The sequence below is a fragment of the Culex pipiens genome, chromosome 3, assembly GCF_016801865.2.
Source record: "Culex pipiens pallens isolate TS chromosome 3, TS_CPP_V2, whole genome shotgun sequence".
Lineage (NCBI taxonomy): Eukaryota > Metazoa > Arthropoda > Insecta > Diptera > Culicidae > Culex > Culex pipiens.
The window spans coordinates 4,274,672-4,291,430 of record NC_068939.1 but is presented as its reverse complement, the minus strand read 5'-3'; the positions used below and the strand labels follow the sequence as shown (position 1 = coordinate 4,291,430).

General features: G+C 31.0%; 1 protein-coding gene across 4 annotated transcripts in view; it reads right to left on the bottom strand.

The window, feature by feature from the left end:
* The window catches only part of LOC120417839 (uncharacterized), a 70,435-nt gene that overhangs the window by 13,455 nt on the left and 40,221 nt on the right, over positions 1–16,759 (bottom strand). For all 4 annotated transcript variants that reach the window (XM_052710625.1, XM_039580058.1, XM_039580059.2 and 1 more), the window contains one exon: positions 3,113–3,245. In XM_052710625.1, the coding sequence (XP_052566585.1) occupies positions 3,113–3,245 (133 nt within the window). The remainder of the gene's footprint in view (positions 1–3,112; positions 3,246–16,759) is intronic.

Here is a 16,759-nt window from a genome sequence, read left to right as displayed (position 1 = left end):
GATTTACTGATTTTTCAACAAAGTACTGGATGTTAAAGGCTTTTTTGAAAAAGCACACGATTTTGAACCAAACTGCATCAATAACTCATAAACGATGAAAATTCATATGGGACATTTATGCGATCAGGGGCAGTATAGTTATATTTTAAACTTATCTGATGTGAATAATTTTAATAATGTTTTTTTTTTAAGATAATTCCACTAATCGAATGTAAAATACCATTATTTTTTCCTAGCTATTGATGATATAAAACTGGCAAAACTTTTTTTATATTTTTTCATTCTTCACAAGCCTTATTCCGGCAACCAATGTTAAATTTTCTGACAAAAATTAGCCTGTCCCAAAATATCAAGATGACAAAAAATATATAATTAAAAAGTTCAAATAAGTAAGCAATTCATGTCCTTGAAAACACAAAAGTACTATCAAAAACGTTACTTAATCCACCTTAAGGTGGTTGATGCCTTCCTCACATTCATGTTGTATTTTAGGTTGTATTTACAAATTAATTTAAGTTTTTTTTAATTTTTTTTAATTTTTTTTCAATTAGGCCGTTGCAAATATTTTTCAAAGTTTATGTCGCCCCCTTCAAAATTGGTCTGAAAAATCAGGGGGCCAAACAAATATTTTTCCAAAAAAAATCAAAATTTCCATGAAAATAGAAGTCTAAAACAATGAAAACAATCTAAAATGCATTTTCCTGCATTAATAATCATATTTAGCATGTTTGGGCTTGTTTAAAAATGTTTTTGAACACCACAAAAAAAAATATTGTTCGCAAAAAATAAAATTTTGGTCAATGCTTAGATATTTTGAATACTAATGATGGCAAAACAACTGGACAGGTGTATAATGCATTTTAAAACACTTTTTTCATTAAAATGTTGAAACCATGGTTCGTAATTTCAATTTTTATACTTTTTTATTTTTTTCGAGACAAAATGATGTATTCAGCAACATAATTAATACAGACTTTTTCCAGAAGAGACGCAGACACTGCTTAAGCAATTTGGCAACCGGGCGATACGCATGCTGCGCGGCTCTCGCGGGTAAGCAAAAAGACCCGGCCTTTGAGGTTATGCATAAATCACCCTTTTTTGTAGCTACAAAAATCTTTTTCTTGGCATAACCTTAAAAGTACTTCACTAAACAGAATAAAATTTAATAGGGTCTTAGGAGACCCCAAAACGAACAGAATAAGTCGGATCCGACCAAAATCGGTTCAGCCAGTTCTGAGATAATCGTGGGGGAAAAAAATCATGTCTACACACATCCCCACAGACTTTTGTTCAGAATTTGATTCTGAGTCGATAGTTATACGTGAAGGTATATCTAGGAGGTGTATTTAAGAGCGAGTTTTTCACCAATGTGTAACAGGTCGTATCGAGGTGCTCCGATTTGGATGAAACTTTCAGCGTTTGTTTGTCTATACATGAGATGAACTCATGCCAAATATGAGCCCTCTACGACCAAGGGAAGTAGGGTAAAACGGGCTTTGAAGTTTGAGGTCAAAAAAACATAAAAAATATTAAAATTGCTCGCATTTCCGTAAAACTTCATCAATTCCAACTCTCTTAGATGCATTCGAAATGTCTTTTGAAGCACTTCAAAATGAGCCATAGACATCCAGGATTGGTTTGACTTTTTCTCTTAGCTTTTGCAAATTACTGTCAAAAATGGATTTTTTTAAAACCTTAATATCTTTTTGCAACAGCCTCCAACACCCATACTCCCATAGGTCAAAAGATAGGTAATTTCATGCACTATAAGCCTACGGTATTAACTTTTTGGCCAATCGCAGTTTTTCTCATAGTTTTTCGATTTTTCTATAACAAACATTTTACAACGTTAGTTTTTGCCCTGTAGGCCGCCATATCGGTACTTTTTGGTCTCAATTTTGTCATATTCGGAATCCTCGGACAATTTCACGTAAATTAGAAGTATTGGAGTTGTAAATTTGATTGGAAAAATTGCCATTTAGAATGAATTAAATATTTTTTAACAATTTGTTGGATTAGAGGTAAAACAGGTTTTCGCCTACTTGATACAGCATTTGACGTATTGATCATAGGGTAAATAAGATCTATTTCTTTTTTCAAAAATGTTTTATTCAAGTATTTTTTAAATCAAAATTACAACTTCAATACTTCTAACTTACGTGAAATTGTCCAAGGATTCCGAATATGACAAAATTGAGACCAAAAAGTGCCGCTATGGCGGCCTACAGGGCAAAAACTAACGTTGTAAAATGTTTGTTATAGAAAAATCGAAAAACTATTAAATCGGAGCACCTCAATACGACCTCTAGAACAAACCGAGCAATATTTACAAATACTGCCTCTTAAGAAGTTCATTTTTCGAGTGATTTTATAGCCTTGCCTCAGTGAGGTGAGGAAGGCAAAATGTACCCTTTCTATTAAAAATACATACATATATATATATATTTTTAGAGTTATAGTAATTGATCAATTGAAGTATTTTAAAGAATGTTTTTTTTCTGAGAAGTAGGTACTACTCTGTCCAAGACAAAAAATTAAATAAACTTCCATAAAAAGTTAATCAAATTAAACGCTCATCTTCTCCTCTTTATCGAACAGTGTTTATAAAATGAACGGGAATTTTTTATTATCTGGTAAAAAAATATCTCTGAAATTGTTGTCGTATGTCCCTTTTGAGTTTTTCTCACTTTTGAATTCATGATTATTGAGCTTGTGAACTTTCCGGGAAAAAAATTGTGAAAGTTAGTACTTGTTTTCAAAAACTTGATAAAAACCCCTTTTTCCGCGACACTTAATCTTGTGGGTGTGACAAATTTTCCTTGTTTTTGAAACTTGAATATGTGTTAAGGAGAAATTATCCACAGCTTTTTTTTTCAGAGATAGTGAAAATATCTAGTTTTGGATGTTCAAAATTTGTGAAACATTATTTTTTCTCAGCCCTTAATTTCGACTAGAAAAGTATTGTGATATTTTCTGCACTTTTCAATTAAAAATAATTTCGGAATTTTAGAATCAAAAGGTAAATTTAATTTTAAAAAATCCTTCGATTTTAAATTCGGAAAACAAGTTTTCTACGAAAAGCAAAACAAAACTGCATAAACTTTTTACCTACCTTTTGACTACCCTTATGATTGATAACGCGCTGATCCGTTTTCCGCACCATCACGACTCGAGACAGGGAACCGCAATCGTGGGACGCACCGGCCGTCGACAGCTGCGTAATGTCCTTGATGTTTCTTGTTGGCCTGCAAACAATGTAAACAAAAAATATATCAAAGTTTGAAACAATTTTCTGTGAAGGTTTTTCATCGAAATTTAACATATTTTTGCGTCAACCCAAAATACCAAAAACCAAAGCAACCCACGCCCGATTTGCGAATCAACACACGTGTCTTAACGCTCCCAAATCACCCCGAAGACTGCAGTCGGCAGCCTTCTCGGTCAACGGTGTGGAATGTTGGGGCGGGAAAATTGATGACGTGATGGTCCGCACCCGCACGTTCCATCATCAAAGGAGGCTCATTTTTCTTTCCTTTTTTGCCTGTTCCAAACCCGGAGTTGGGGAGGGAAAAATAACGGACGTCAACCAGCACTCTAACAGGTGAATCAATCGCTCGACAAGGATCCTTGTTTAGCCATCAACCATCCGATTCGGTATGCGGGCGGCGTAGGAGTTTGTCCGTAGTCGGAAAAGTGGCTTTTCTACAATTGAAAATGTGTTGATATGTGTTGGCATATAGGACAAACTTGCCATTACGACCAGCATCGACGCTTTTAACTTTATCCTTGACGCCACCCACCCGATCAAAAACAGAAGGGAAAAAGCTCACACGGAGGGGGGAAAAAGTCGTGTTTGTTTTCCACCGTTGTCAAAACGAGGGATGATAAATTACCTTGGGCTCAGCCCAGCAAAGCCAGGTGAACCGTGAACATCATCGAATCATGCTGCGGACAGGCAGGTCTATATTTTCAGAGTCGACGCGGATGCTTGTCAACAAACATGTCAGCGAGGAGCGTTTAGGCACGTGGCTTTAAAAGCGTGACACGTCACAAATTTTGTTTGCTTTTTTAACGACGCTGTGACAGTCGACACAGCTGATCGCGCAGTAGGCCGTGCTGTCCATCAATCATCGTTTGGGTGTACTTTTTATTATTGGTGTCTCTAATTTGATTGAATTTAGCGACGGATCCTGGCCAAGCCGGTGGTGGTCAGTGTTCTGCTGGACGCGGCCTACTTATCGGCAATGAATCATTGGGACTCTGTGTTTTGCCCACACAGAAAAAAAAAGTTGAATTTTGGAATGTTGAAAATTTGGTAGGTTGAATATTACCTCTTTTTTTGTGTAATATTACTTAAAAAATGTGTAAAAATGCGAACCTGATGAATATTCATCAAAAACTGATGAAAATTCATCATTTTCAGGGATAAAATTAATCATTTATTTTGCCACAAAATCTGTCACCATTTCCTGATGAATATTACCATCATTTTTTTTTCTGTGCATCTTGGGTGGTCGATAAGAATTGATGGAGTGCTATCAATCAAAATTGTGCTCGTTCAATGGGTGGTCGATAAGATTCAAGTGCAATCTTTGGACTTTTTGTGTGTACAAGTGTGACAAGCTGACGCCAAACTTGCTCGACTTTATTTTGCAAACCGTAAATTTCGAATACTTATCTACCAGATAAAAATGGAATCTAATACTCTTCTGTAAGCGCTTAAGTGACCTAGGTTAGGTGTTTAGGGAAGCTATCTTATCTCTTAACTTAGATTAGTAACGGCGAGTCATCATGCTAAAAATATTCTCTTGACTAAAACTACACAAACATGTATTTAAGACGTCCAGATTTTTCAAAAGCTCGTTTAAAGCTGAAAGTGTGAAAAGAAATTAGCCTTAGTTAAAAAATAAATTGGACCAGTTTATTTATGTTTACTTTAAAAAAAGAAAGAGTCTCGCTCAGTTTTAAGTCAAGTATATAGGGAAACAGCATCTAATTCCATCGTGCCTCAATGTTGCCATATCAGCACATTGACTTTCTATTACATTTCGTAAAGATCTTTTTCAACAGAAATCGAGTGATAAATAGCTCAATAGGAAGTGGGCAAGGAAGTAACTATCAACAGTTTTACAAAATAAGTTGTTTAAATAGTGAAAATCAACAAGCTGGATAGAGTTAGGAGCGAGTGCTTAACCTGCCAAACATACGAGAATTTCCCCTATATTGAATATTCATATAATTCAAATTATTATTAAAATAACAATCCAGCATACCCCCTCGTTAACCCTACCACGAGCAAACGGCCTACTGTGACTAATTTGAAAATCCAAACCATTACGCTTGTAAATATCCAATCAATAACACTCTGCATCAGGTCGCCGTGGCATGGCCTGCTGCGCTAGCAGCGAAAAAGATGAGGCCAATTTCCCTGATTACAGTCGAGAACGACCGCTGAGCTGCCTGCCATGCCCTGCCCTGCTCAGGTCTTCAACTGCGTGTGCTCTCACTCGCAGTTGCAAAACCCATTCCACACCCGTCATTATCGATCATAAATCTGTGTTTTTTGCCCTTTTTATCGCCGCGCAACTGTGCTGACTTGCTGAGACCGTCCCGTGCAGTGAAATGCAGTCGTCTAACAAGCTTTGACTAAACATGTACGCGAATGGATCTTGGCTGCACGCGACCAACATCAACGCAGCTCAAACTGACTGAACAGAAGAAAATCATTTAACATGTGCTTGTGATTTTCGCTATCGCTCTCGATCTTAGCAAACCATCTACAGAGACTGATAGACGGCGGAGAGGAATTTCTCAGGTTACCATGGGTACAGAATCTACTGCAAACAGTAGGCCATCAGGCAGTTCTCAACGCAACACTTCACAAGAAACGCAGCCGTCGTCGACGTCGACGACGGCGTGAACATAAATGATTAACCTCAATTGATGAATTAATTATTATTGGGTCAGAGAGATATGAGTTCTTAATTATCGCCAAACATATCGAAACGCAGCGCTGTAGACAGACACAAAACACATGTACCGGAATGGCCAAGAACGGCCTGCGCGGCAAAAACGCGGACTGGGTGGACTTGACATGGCGTACTGCGATGTCCACAATCGAGTGCAAATTAGTTTCATAATTTGTATCGCGCGCGAGCAGTTCTCGATGAAAATTCATGAAGCAGCAACAGAAAGCAAAAAAATTGCCCGAGCTTTTTCCCACTGCTGGGAATTTATGTTTGATTAACCTCACACTAGAATTGGAGTGGTAATATCCATGTTTGTTTTCCAAGACCACGCCGCCGCCGGGGGGTGACGTACGGCGTGCAGCCCCCAGGTTGGGTGACAGAATTTGTTTAAATCCAAATGGTTATTGCACACAACCCCTTACTATAAATAGCAATAGCATGTTTTTTTGTTTGAAATATTGAAGCGTTTTAGCACTCTCATAAATTGGACTGACGACGGACGGCACACACACACAATTAATGCCGCTTGGACGAGCAGCTGAGCGAAATTATCGGCTTAACCCTTTAAGTACCACGTGGAAATTTAATATTCAAAAAATCATATCTTGGCTCAAACACAACCAATTTTCGATGTTTTGGGCTTGTTCGCTCAGGATTTTAATACGGAACACGATGCAATCGGAAAAATCCGGATTCCGGTTCCCTGGCCGGAGATATTCCGGATTTCCCTGGGCCAGATTGGGGCTACGCTAGCCTGGTCATTTTTCTGATTACAAAAACCATCCAAAAAAGATGAATACAAGTGAAGTACTATGGAATTTTATCATCTGCAATCAAACGAAGGCCATTTTATTGAACTAGAACCATGTTGGACACGGGAAACCCGGTCAGTAACCTGGGACCGGTTCCAGGGTCCCGGTCATAATCCGAAGATATGACCAGTACACTTTTCTTGTCCAAAGTGGGCATGCGACATGTCTATGTTCATGAAATTGTGTAACAAGTTCGGAAAAACTAATGCAATACCAATCGGACCGACTGTGGCCACCCGGAACCGGTTCCAGGTTCCCGGCCATAATCCGAATATATGGCCAATACACTTTTCATGTCTAAAGTGGGCATGCGACATGTCTATGTTCATGAAATTGTATCACAAGTTCAAAAAGACTAACCCATTGCCAATCGGACCGACTGTGGCCACCCGGAACCGGTTCCAGGGTTCCGGCCATAATCCGAATATATGGCCAATACACTTTTCTTGTCCAAAGTGGGCATGTGACATGTCTATGATCATGAAATTGTGTAACAAGTTCAAAAAGACTAACCCATTGCCAATCGGACCGACTGTGGCCATCCGGAACCGGTTCCAGGGTTCCAGCCATAATCCGAATATATGGCCAATACATTTTTCTTGTCCAAAATGGGCATGTGACATGTCTATGTTCATGAAATTGTGTAACAAGTTCAAAAAGACTAACCCATTGCCAATCGGACCGACTGTGGCCATCCGGAACCGGTTCCAGGGTTCCGGCCAAAATCCGAATATATGGCCAATACACTTTTCTTGTCCAAAGTGGGCATGTGACATGTCTATGTTCATGAAATTGTGTAACAAGTTCAAAAAGACTAACCCATTGCCAATCGGACCGACTGTGGCCACCCGGAACCGGTTCCAGGGTTCCGGCCAAAATCCGAATATATGGCCAATACACTTTTCTTGTCCAAAGTGGGCATGCGACATGTCTATGTTCATGAAATTGTATCACAAGTCAAAAAGACTAACCCATTGCCAATCGGACCGACTGTGGCCACCCGGAACCGGTTCCAGGGTTCCGGCCATAATCCGAATATATGGCCAATACACTTTTCTTGTCCAAAGTGGGCATGTGGCATGTCTATGTTCATGAAATTGTGTAACAAGTTCAAAAAGACTAACCCATTGCCAATCGGACCGACTGTGGCCATCCGGAACCGGTTCCAGGGTTCCAGCCATAATCCGAATATATGGCCAATACATTTTTCTTGTCCAAAGTGGGCATGTGACATGTCTATGTTCATGAAATTGTGTAACAAGTTCAAAAAGACTAACCCATTGCCAATCGGACCGACTGTGGCCACGCGGAACCGGTTCCAGGGTTCCAGCCAAAATCCGAATATATGGCCAATACACTTTTCTTGTCCAAAGTGGGCATGTGACATGTCTATGTTCATGAAATTGTGTAACAAGTTCAAAAAGACTAACCCATTGCCAATCGGACCGACTGTGGCCATCCGGAACCGGTTCCAGGGTTCCAGCCATAATCCGAATATATGGCCAATACATTTTTCTTGTCCAAAGTGGGCATGTGACATGTCTATGTTCATGAAATTGTGTAACAAGTTCAAAAAGACTAACCCATTGCCAATCGGACCGACTGTGGCCACGCGGAACCGGTTCCAGGGTTCCGGCCAAAATCCGAATATATGGCCAATACACTTTTCTTGTCCAAAGTGGGCATGTGACATGTCTATGTTCATGAAATTGTGTAACAAGTTCAAAAAGACTAACCCATTGCCAATCGGACCGACTGTGGCCACCCGGAACCGGTTCCAGGGTTCCGGCCATAATCCGAATATATGGCCAATACACTTTTCTTGTCCAAAGTGGGCATGTGACATGTCTATGATCATGAAATTGTGTAACAAGTTCAAAAAGACTAACCCATTGCCAATCGGACCGACTGTGGCCATCCGGAACCGGTTCCAGGGTTCCAGCCATAATCCGAATATATGGCCAATACATTTTTCATGTCCAAAGTGGGCATGTGACATGTCTATGTTCATGAAATTGTGTAACAAGTTCAAAAAGACTAACCCATTGCCAATCGGACCGACTGTGGCCATCCGGAACCGGTTCCAGGGTTCCAGCCATAATCCGAATATATGGCCAATACATTTTTCTTGTCCAAAGTGGGCATGTGACATGTCTATGTTCATGAAATTGTGTAACAAGTTCAAAAAGACTAACCCATTGCCAATCGGACCGACTGTGGCCACCCGGAACCGGTTCCAGGGTTCCGGCCAAAATCCGAATATATGGCCAATACACTTTTCTTGTCCAAAGTGGGCATGTGACATGTCTATGTTCATGAAATTGTGTAACAAGTTCAAAAAGACTAACCCATTGCCAATCGGACCGACTGTGGCCACCCGGAACCGGTTCCAGGGTTCCGGCCAAAATCCGAATATATGGCCAATACACTTTTCTTGTCCAAAGTGGGCATGTGACATGTCTATGTTCATGAAATTGTATCACAAGTTCAATAAGACTAACCCATTGCCAATCGGACCGACCACCCGAATAATTTTATAATTTTATAATTTTATAATTTTATAATTTTATAATTTTATAATTTTATAATTTTATAATTTTATAATTTTATAATTTTATAATTTTATAATTTTATAATTTTATAATTTTATAATTTTATAATTTTATAATTTTATAATTTTATAATTTTATAATTTTATAATTTTATAATTTTATAATTTTATAATTTTATAATTTTATAATTTTATAATTTTATAATTTTATAATTTTATAATTTTATAATTTTATAATTTTATAATTTTATAATTTTATAATTTTATAATTTTATAATTTTATAATTTTATAATTTTATAATTTTATAATTTTATAATTTTATAATTTTATAATTTTATAATTTTATAATTTTATAATTTTATAATTTTATAATTTTATAATTTTATAATTTTATAATTTTATAATTTTATAATTTTATAATTTTATAATTTTATAATTTTATAATTTTATAATTTTATAATTTTATAATTTTATAATTTTATAATTTTATAATTTTATAATTTTATAATTTTATAATTTTATAATTTTATAATTTTATAATTTTATAATTTTATAATTTTATAATTTTATAATTTTATAATTTTATAATTTTATAATTTTATAATTTTATAATTTTATAATTTTATAATTTTATAATTTTATAATTTTATAATTTTATAATTTTATAATTTTATAATTTTATAATTTTATAATTTTATAATTTTATAATTTTATAATTTTATAATTTTATAATTTTATAATTTTATAATTTTATAATTTTATAATTTTATAATTTTATAATTTTATAATTTTATAATTTTATAATTTTATAATTTTATAATTTTATAATTTTATAATTTTATAATTTTATAATTTTATAATTTTATAATTTTATAATTTTATAATTTTATAATTTTATAATTTTATAATTTTATAATTTTATAATTTTATAATTTTATAATTTTATAATTTTATAATTTTATAATTTTATAATTTTATAATTTTATAATTTTATAATTTTATAATTTTATAATTTTATAATTTTATAATTTTATAATTTTATAATTTTATAATTTTATAATTTTATAATTTTATAATTTTATAATTTTATAATTTTATAATTTTATAATTTTATAATTTTATAATTTTATAATTTTATAATTTTATAATTTTATAATTTTATAATTTTATAATTTTATAATTTTATAATTTTATAATTTTATAATTTTATAATTTTATAATTTTATAATTTTATAATTTTATAATTTTATAATTTTATAATTTTATAATTTTATAATTTTATAATTTTATAATTTTATAATTTTATAATTTTATAATTTTATAATTTTATAATTTTATAATTTTATAATTTTATAATTTTATAATTTTATAATTTTATAATTTTATAATTTTATAATTTTATAATTTTATAATTTTATAATTTTATAATTTTATAATTTTATAATTTTATAATTTTATAATTTTATAATTTTATAATTTTATAATTTTATAATTTTATAATTTTATAATTTTATAATTTTATAATTTTATAATTTTATAATTTTATAATTTTATAATTTTATAATTTTATAATTTTATAATTTTATAATTTTATAATTTTATAATTTTATAATTTTATAATTTTATAATTTTATAATTTTATAATTTTATAATTTTATAATTTTATAATTTTATAATTTTATAATTTTATAATTTTATAATTTTATAATTTTATAATTTTATAATTTTATAATTTTATAATTTTATAATTTTATAATTTTATAATTTTATAATTTTATAATTTTATAATTTTATAATTTTATAATTTTATAATTTTATAATTTTATAATTTTATAATTTTATAATTTTATAATTTTATAATTTTATAATTTTATAATTTTATAATTTTATAATTTTATAATTTTATAATTTTATAATTTTATAATTTTATAATTTTATAATTTTATAATTTTATAATTTTATAATTTTATAATTTTATAATTTTATAATTTTATAATTTTATAATTTTATAATTTTATAATTTTATAATTTTATAATTTTATAATTTTATAATTTTATAATTTTATAATTTTATAATTTTATAATTTTATAATTTTATAATTTTATAATTTTATAATTTTATAATTTTATAATTTTATAATTTTATAATTTTATAATTTTATAATTTTATAATTTTATAATTTTATAATTTTATAATTTTATAATTTTATAATTTTATAATTTTATAATTTTATAATTTTATAATTTTATAATTTTATAATTTTATAATTTTATAATTTTATAATTTTATAATTTTATAATTTTATAATTTTATAATTTTATAATTTTATAATTTTATAATTTTATAATTTTATAATTTTATAATTTTATAATTTTATAATTTTATAATTTTATAATTTTATAATTTTATAATTTTATAATTTTATAATTTTATAATTTTATAATTTTATAATTTTATAATTTTATAATTTTATAATTTTATAATTTTATAATTTTATAATTTTATAATTTTATAATTTTATAATTTTATAATTTTATAATTTTATAATTTTATAATTTTATAATTTTATAATTTTATAATTTTATAATTTTATAATTTTATAATTTTATAATTTTATAATTTTATAATTTTATAATTTTATAATTTTATAATTTTATAATTTTATAATTTTATAATTTTATAATTTTATAATTTTATAATTTTATAATTTTATAATTTTATAATTTTATAATTTTATAATTTTATAATTTTATAATTTTATAATTTTATAATTTTATAATTTTATAATTTTATAATTTTATAATTTTATAATTTTATAATTTTATAATTTTATAATTTTATAATTTTATAATTTTATAATTTTATAATTTTATAATTTTATAATTTTATAATTTTATAATTTTATAATTTTATAATTTTATAATTTTATAATTTTATAATTTTATAATTTTATAATTTTATAATTTTATAATTTTATAATTTTATAATTTTATAATTTTATAATTTTATAATTTTATAATTTTATAATTTTATAATTTTATAATTTTATAATTTTATAATTTTATAATTTTATAATTTTATAATTTTATAATTTTATAATTTTATAATTTTATAATTTTATAATTTTATAATTTTATAATTTTATAATTTTATAATTTTATAATTTTATAATTTTATAATTTTATAATTTTATAATTTTATAATTTTATAATTTTATAATTTTATAATTTTATAATTTTATAATTTTATAATTTTATAATTTTATAATTTTATAATTTTATAATTTTATAATTTTATAATTTTATAATTTTATAATTTTATAATTTTATAATTTTATAATTTTATAATTTTATAATTTTATAATTTTATAATTTTATAATTTTATAATTTTATAATTTTATAATTTTATAATTTTATAATTTTATAATTTTATAATTTTATAATTTTATAATTTTATAATTTTATAATTTTATAATTTTATAATTTTATAATTTTATAATTTTATAATTTTATAATTTTATAATTTTATAATTTTATAATTTTATAATTTTATAATTTTATAATTTTATAATTTTATAATTTTATAATTTTATAATTTTATAATTTTATAATTTTATAATTTTATAATTTTATAATTTTATAATTTTATAATTTTATAATTTTATAATTTTATAATTTTATAATTTTATAATTTTATAATTTTATAATTTTATAATTTTATAATTTTATAATTTTATAATTTTATAATTTTATTTATTGCTGAAAGTTATAGCTAATTTGAACTTGTTGATTCTGGGTGGCCACAGTCGGTCCAATTGGCAATGGGTTAGTCTTTTTGAACTTGTTACACAATTTCATGAACATAGACATGTCACTTGCCCACTTTGGATAAGAAAAGTGTATTGGCCATATATTCGGATTATGGCCGGAACCCTGGAACCGGTTCCGGATGGCCACACTCGGTCCGATTGGCAATGGGTTAGTCTTTTTGAACTTGTGATACAATTTCATGAACATAGACATGTCGCATGCCCACTTTGGACAAGAAAAGTGTATTGGCCATATATTCGGATTATGGCCGGGAACCTGGAACCGGTTCCGGGTGGCCACAGTCGGTCCGATTGGCAATGGGTTAGTCTTTTTGAACTTGTGATACAATTTCATGATCATAGACATGTCGCATGCACACTTTGGACAAGAAAAGTGTATTGGCCATATATTCGGATTATGGCCGGAACCCTGGAACCGGTTCCGGATGGCCACACTTGGTCCGATTGGCAATGGGTTAGTCTTTTTGAACTTGTGATACAATTTCATGAACATAGACATGTGGCATGCCCACTTTGGACAAGAAAAGTGTATTGGCCATATATTCGGATTTTGGCCGGAACCCTGGAACCGGTTCCGGGTGGCCACAGTCGGTCCGATTGGCAATGGGTTAGTCTTTTTGAACTTGTGATACAATTTCATGATCATAGACATGTCGCATGCCCACTTTGGACAAGAAAAGTGTATTGGCCATATATTCGGATTATGGCCGGAACCCTGGAACCGGTTCCGGATGGCCACAGTCGGTCCGATTGGCAATGGGTTAGTCTTTTTGAACTTGTGATACAATTTCATGAACATAGACATGTGGCATGCCCACTTTGGACAAGAAAAGTGTATTGGCCATATATTCGGATTATGGCCGGGAACCTGGAACCGGTTCCGGGTGGCCACAGTCGGTCCGATTGGCAATGGGTTAGTCTTTTTGAACTTGTGATACAATTTCATGATCATAGACATGTCGCATGCCCACTTTGGACAAGAAAAGTGTATTGGCCATATATTCGGATTATGGCCGGAACCCTGGAACCGGTTCCGGGTGGCCACACTCGGTCCGATTGGCAATGGGTTAGTCTTTTTGAACTTGTGATACAATTTCATGAACATAGACATGTGGCATGCCCACTTTGGACAAGAAAAGTGTATTGGCCATATATTCGGATTTTGGCCGGAACCCTGGAACCGGTTCCGGGTGGCCACAGTCGGTCCGATTGGCAATGGGTTAGTCTTTTTGAACTTGTGATACAATTTCATGAACATAGACATGTCACATGCCCACTTTGGACTAGAAAAGTGTATTGGCCATATATTCGGATTATGGCCGGAACCCTGGAACCGGTTCCGGGTGGCCACAGTCGGTCCGATTGGCAATGGGTTAGTCTTTTTGAACTTGTGATACAATTTCATGAACATAGACATGTCGCATGCCCACTTTGGACTAGAAAAGTGTATTGGCCATATATTCGGATTATGGCCGGAACCCTGGAACCGGTTCCGGGTGGCCACAGTCGGTCCGATTGGCAATGAGTTAGTCTTTTTGAACTTGTGATACAATTTCATGATCATAGACATGTCGCATGCCCACTTTGGACAAGAAAAGTGTATTGGCCATATATTCGGATTATGGCTGGAACCCTGGAACCGGTTCCGGATGGCCACAGTCGGTCCGATTGGCAATGGGTTAGTCTTTTTGAACTTGTGATACAATTTCATGAACATAGACATGTCGCATGCCCACTTTGGACTAGAAAAGTGTATTGGCCATATATTCGGATTATGGCCGGAACCCTGGAACCGGTTCCGGGTGGCCACAGTCGGTCCGATTGGCAATGGGTTAGTCTTTTTGAACTTGTGATACAATTTCATGAACATAGACATGTCGCATGCCCACTTTGGACTAGAAAAGTGTATTGGCCATATATTCGGATTATGGCCGGAACCCTGGAACCGGTTCCGGGTGGCCACAGTCGGTCCGATTGGCAATGAGTTAGTCTTTTTGAACTTGTGATACAATTTCATGATCATAGACATGTCGCATGCCCACTTTGGACAAGAAAAGTGTATTGGCCATATATTCGGATTATGGCCGGAACCCTGGAACCGGTTCCGGATGGCCACAGTCGGTCCGATTGGCAATGAGTTAGTCTTTTTGAACTTGTGATACAATTTCATGATCATAGACATGTCGCATGCCCACTTTGGACAAGAAAAGTGTACTGGTCATATCTTCGAATTATGACCGGGACCCTGGAACCGGTCCCAGGTTACTGACCGGGTTTCCCGTGTCCAACATGGTTCTAGTTCAATAAAATGGCCTTCGTTTGATTGCAGATGATAAAATTCCATAGTACTTCACTCGTATTCATCTTTTTTGGATGGTTTTTGTAATCAGAAAAATGACCAGGCTAGCGTAGCCCCAATCTGGCCCTGGGAAATCCGGAATATCTCCGGCCAGGGAACCGGAATCCGGATTTTTCCGATTGCATCGTGTTCCGTATTAAAATCCTGAGCGAATAAGCCCAAAACATCGAAAATTGGTTGTGTTTGAGCCAAGATATGATTTTTTGAATATTAAATTTCCACGTGGTACTTAAAGGGTTAATGGTTTGTTTGACCAAGAATGGGTTGAAGCATCAATTTGATGGAGGTTCTAAACGGTTTGGGCGTGTGAAATACTGCCCAAGAAAGACAGGAAACTGCAAACCAGCTGAAATGATGTCGCGAATAGCTTTGCATAAATCACAATCTCTGCAGGTTATTCTGTTTGTAGGACTATTACAAATATTTTATATGAGGATATCCTTTCCCTACTTCAATTTTTCAAAAAAAAAATGTGGGTCTAACAAAGTAGTTGTAGTTCTAGTTGATCATCTATTTAAAAAAAAATTTTTTTGTCTTTTTAGTCAAACGGATCATATTGATTTGATAAATTCTACTAACTGTAAATGCATTTTTTGATATTTTGTAACCATTTTTAAGCAAAATTCTTGAAATTTTAATACTGTTCAACTAATCCTCTATCTTTTTCGAACCGAACAAGCAAAATGTAATTTAGAAGATTAGTTCCTTACGATTTCGCAATTTTTAAAATTTATTTTATAATTTTGATGAAACTTGGTCCTATGTCAAATGTAGTCATTTTGCATCAATACCTTTTCCATACAAGTCTCCATACAATTTTGGGTTCTGGTCATACAAAATGGGTATGTAAATGTTTGAAATTCTGTATCTTGATGAGGAATTTATTGATCGATTTGCTATCTTTGGCCAAGTTGTAGGTTATGATTGGTAGTTTTTGGAAAACTTTAACTTTATCACTAAAAGTTGAATTTCCAAAATACGTATTTTAAAATTTTCGAAATTGTTAGCTATGTTTAAAAAAAAGTAAAAAATCTTGTTTGGGGGATATGATTTCTTGAAAAAATCGTGTTTTTTTTCGAAAATATCGAAAACCTAGACAAAATATTTAAAAAAAAATATTTTTTAATGCAAAATTGAATTTGCAATCGAAAAGTACATTACATTTTTTTTTTTTTGATAAAAATTTTATCAAAATATTTAATGTACCTTTTTTTAAGTTATAGCTACTTTAAGGTA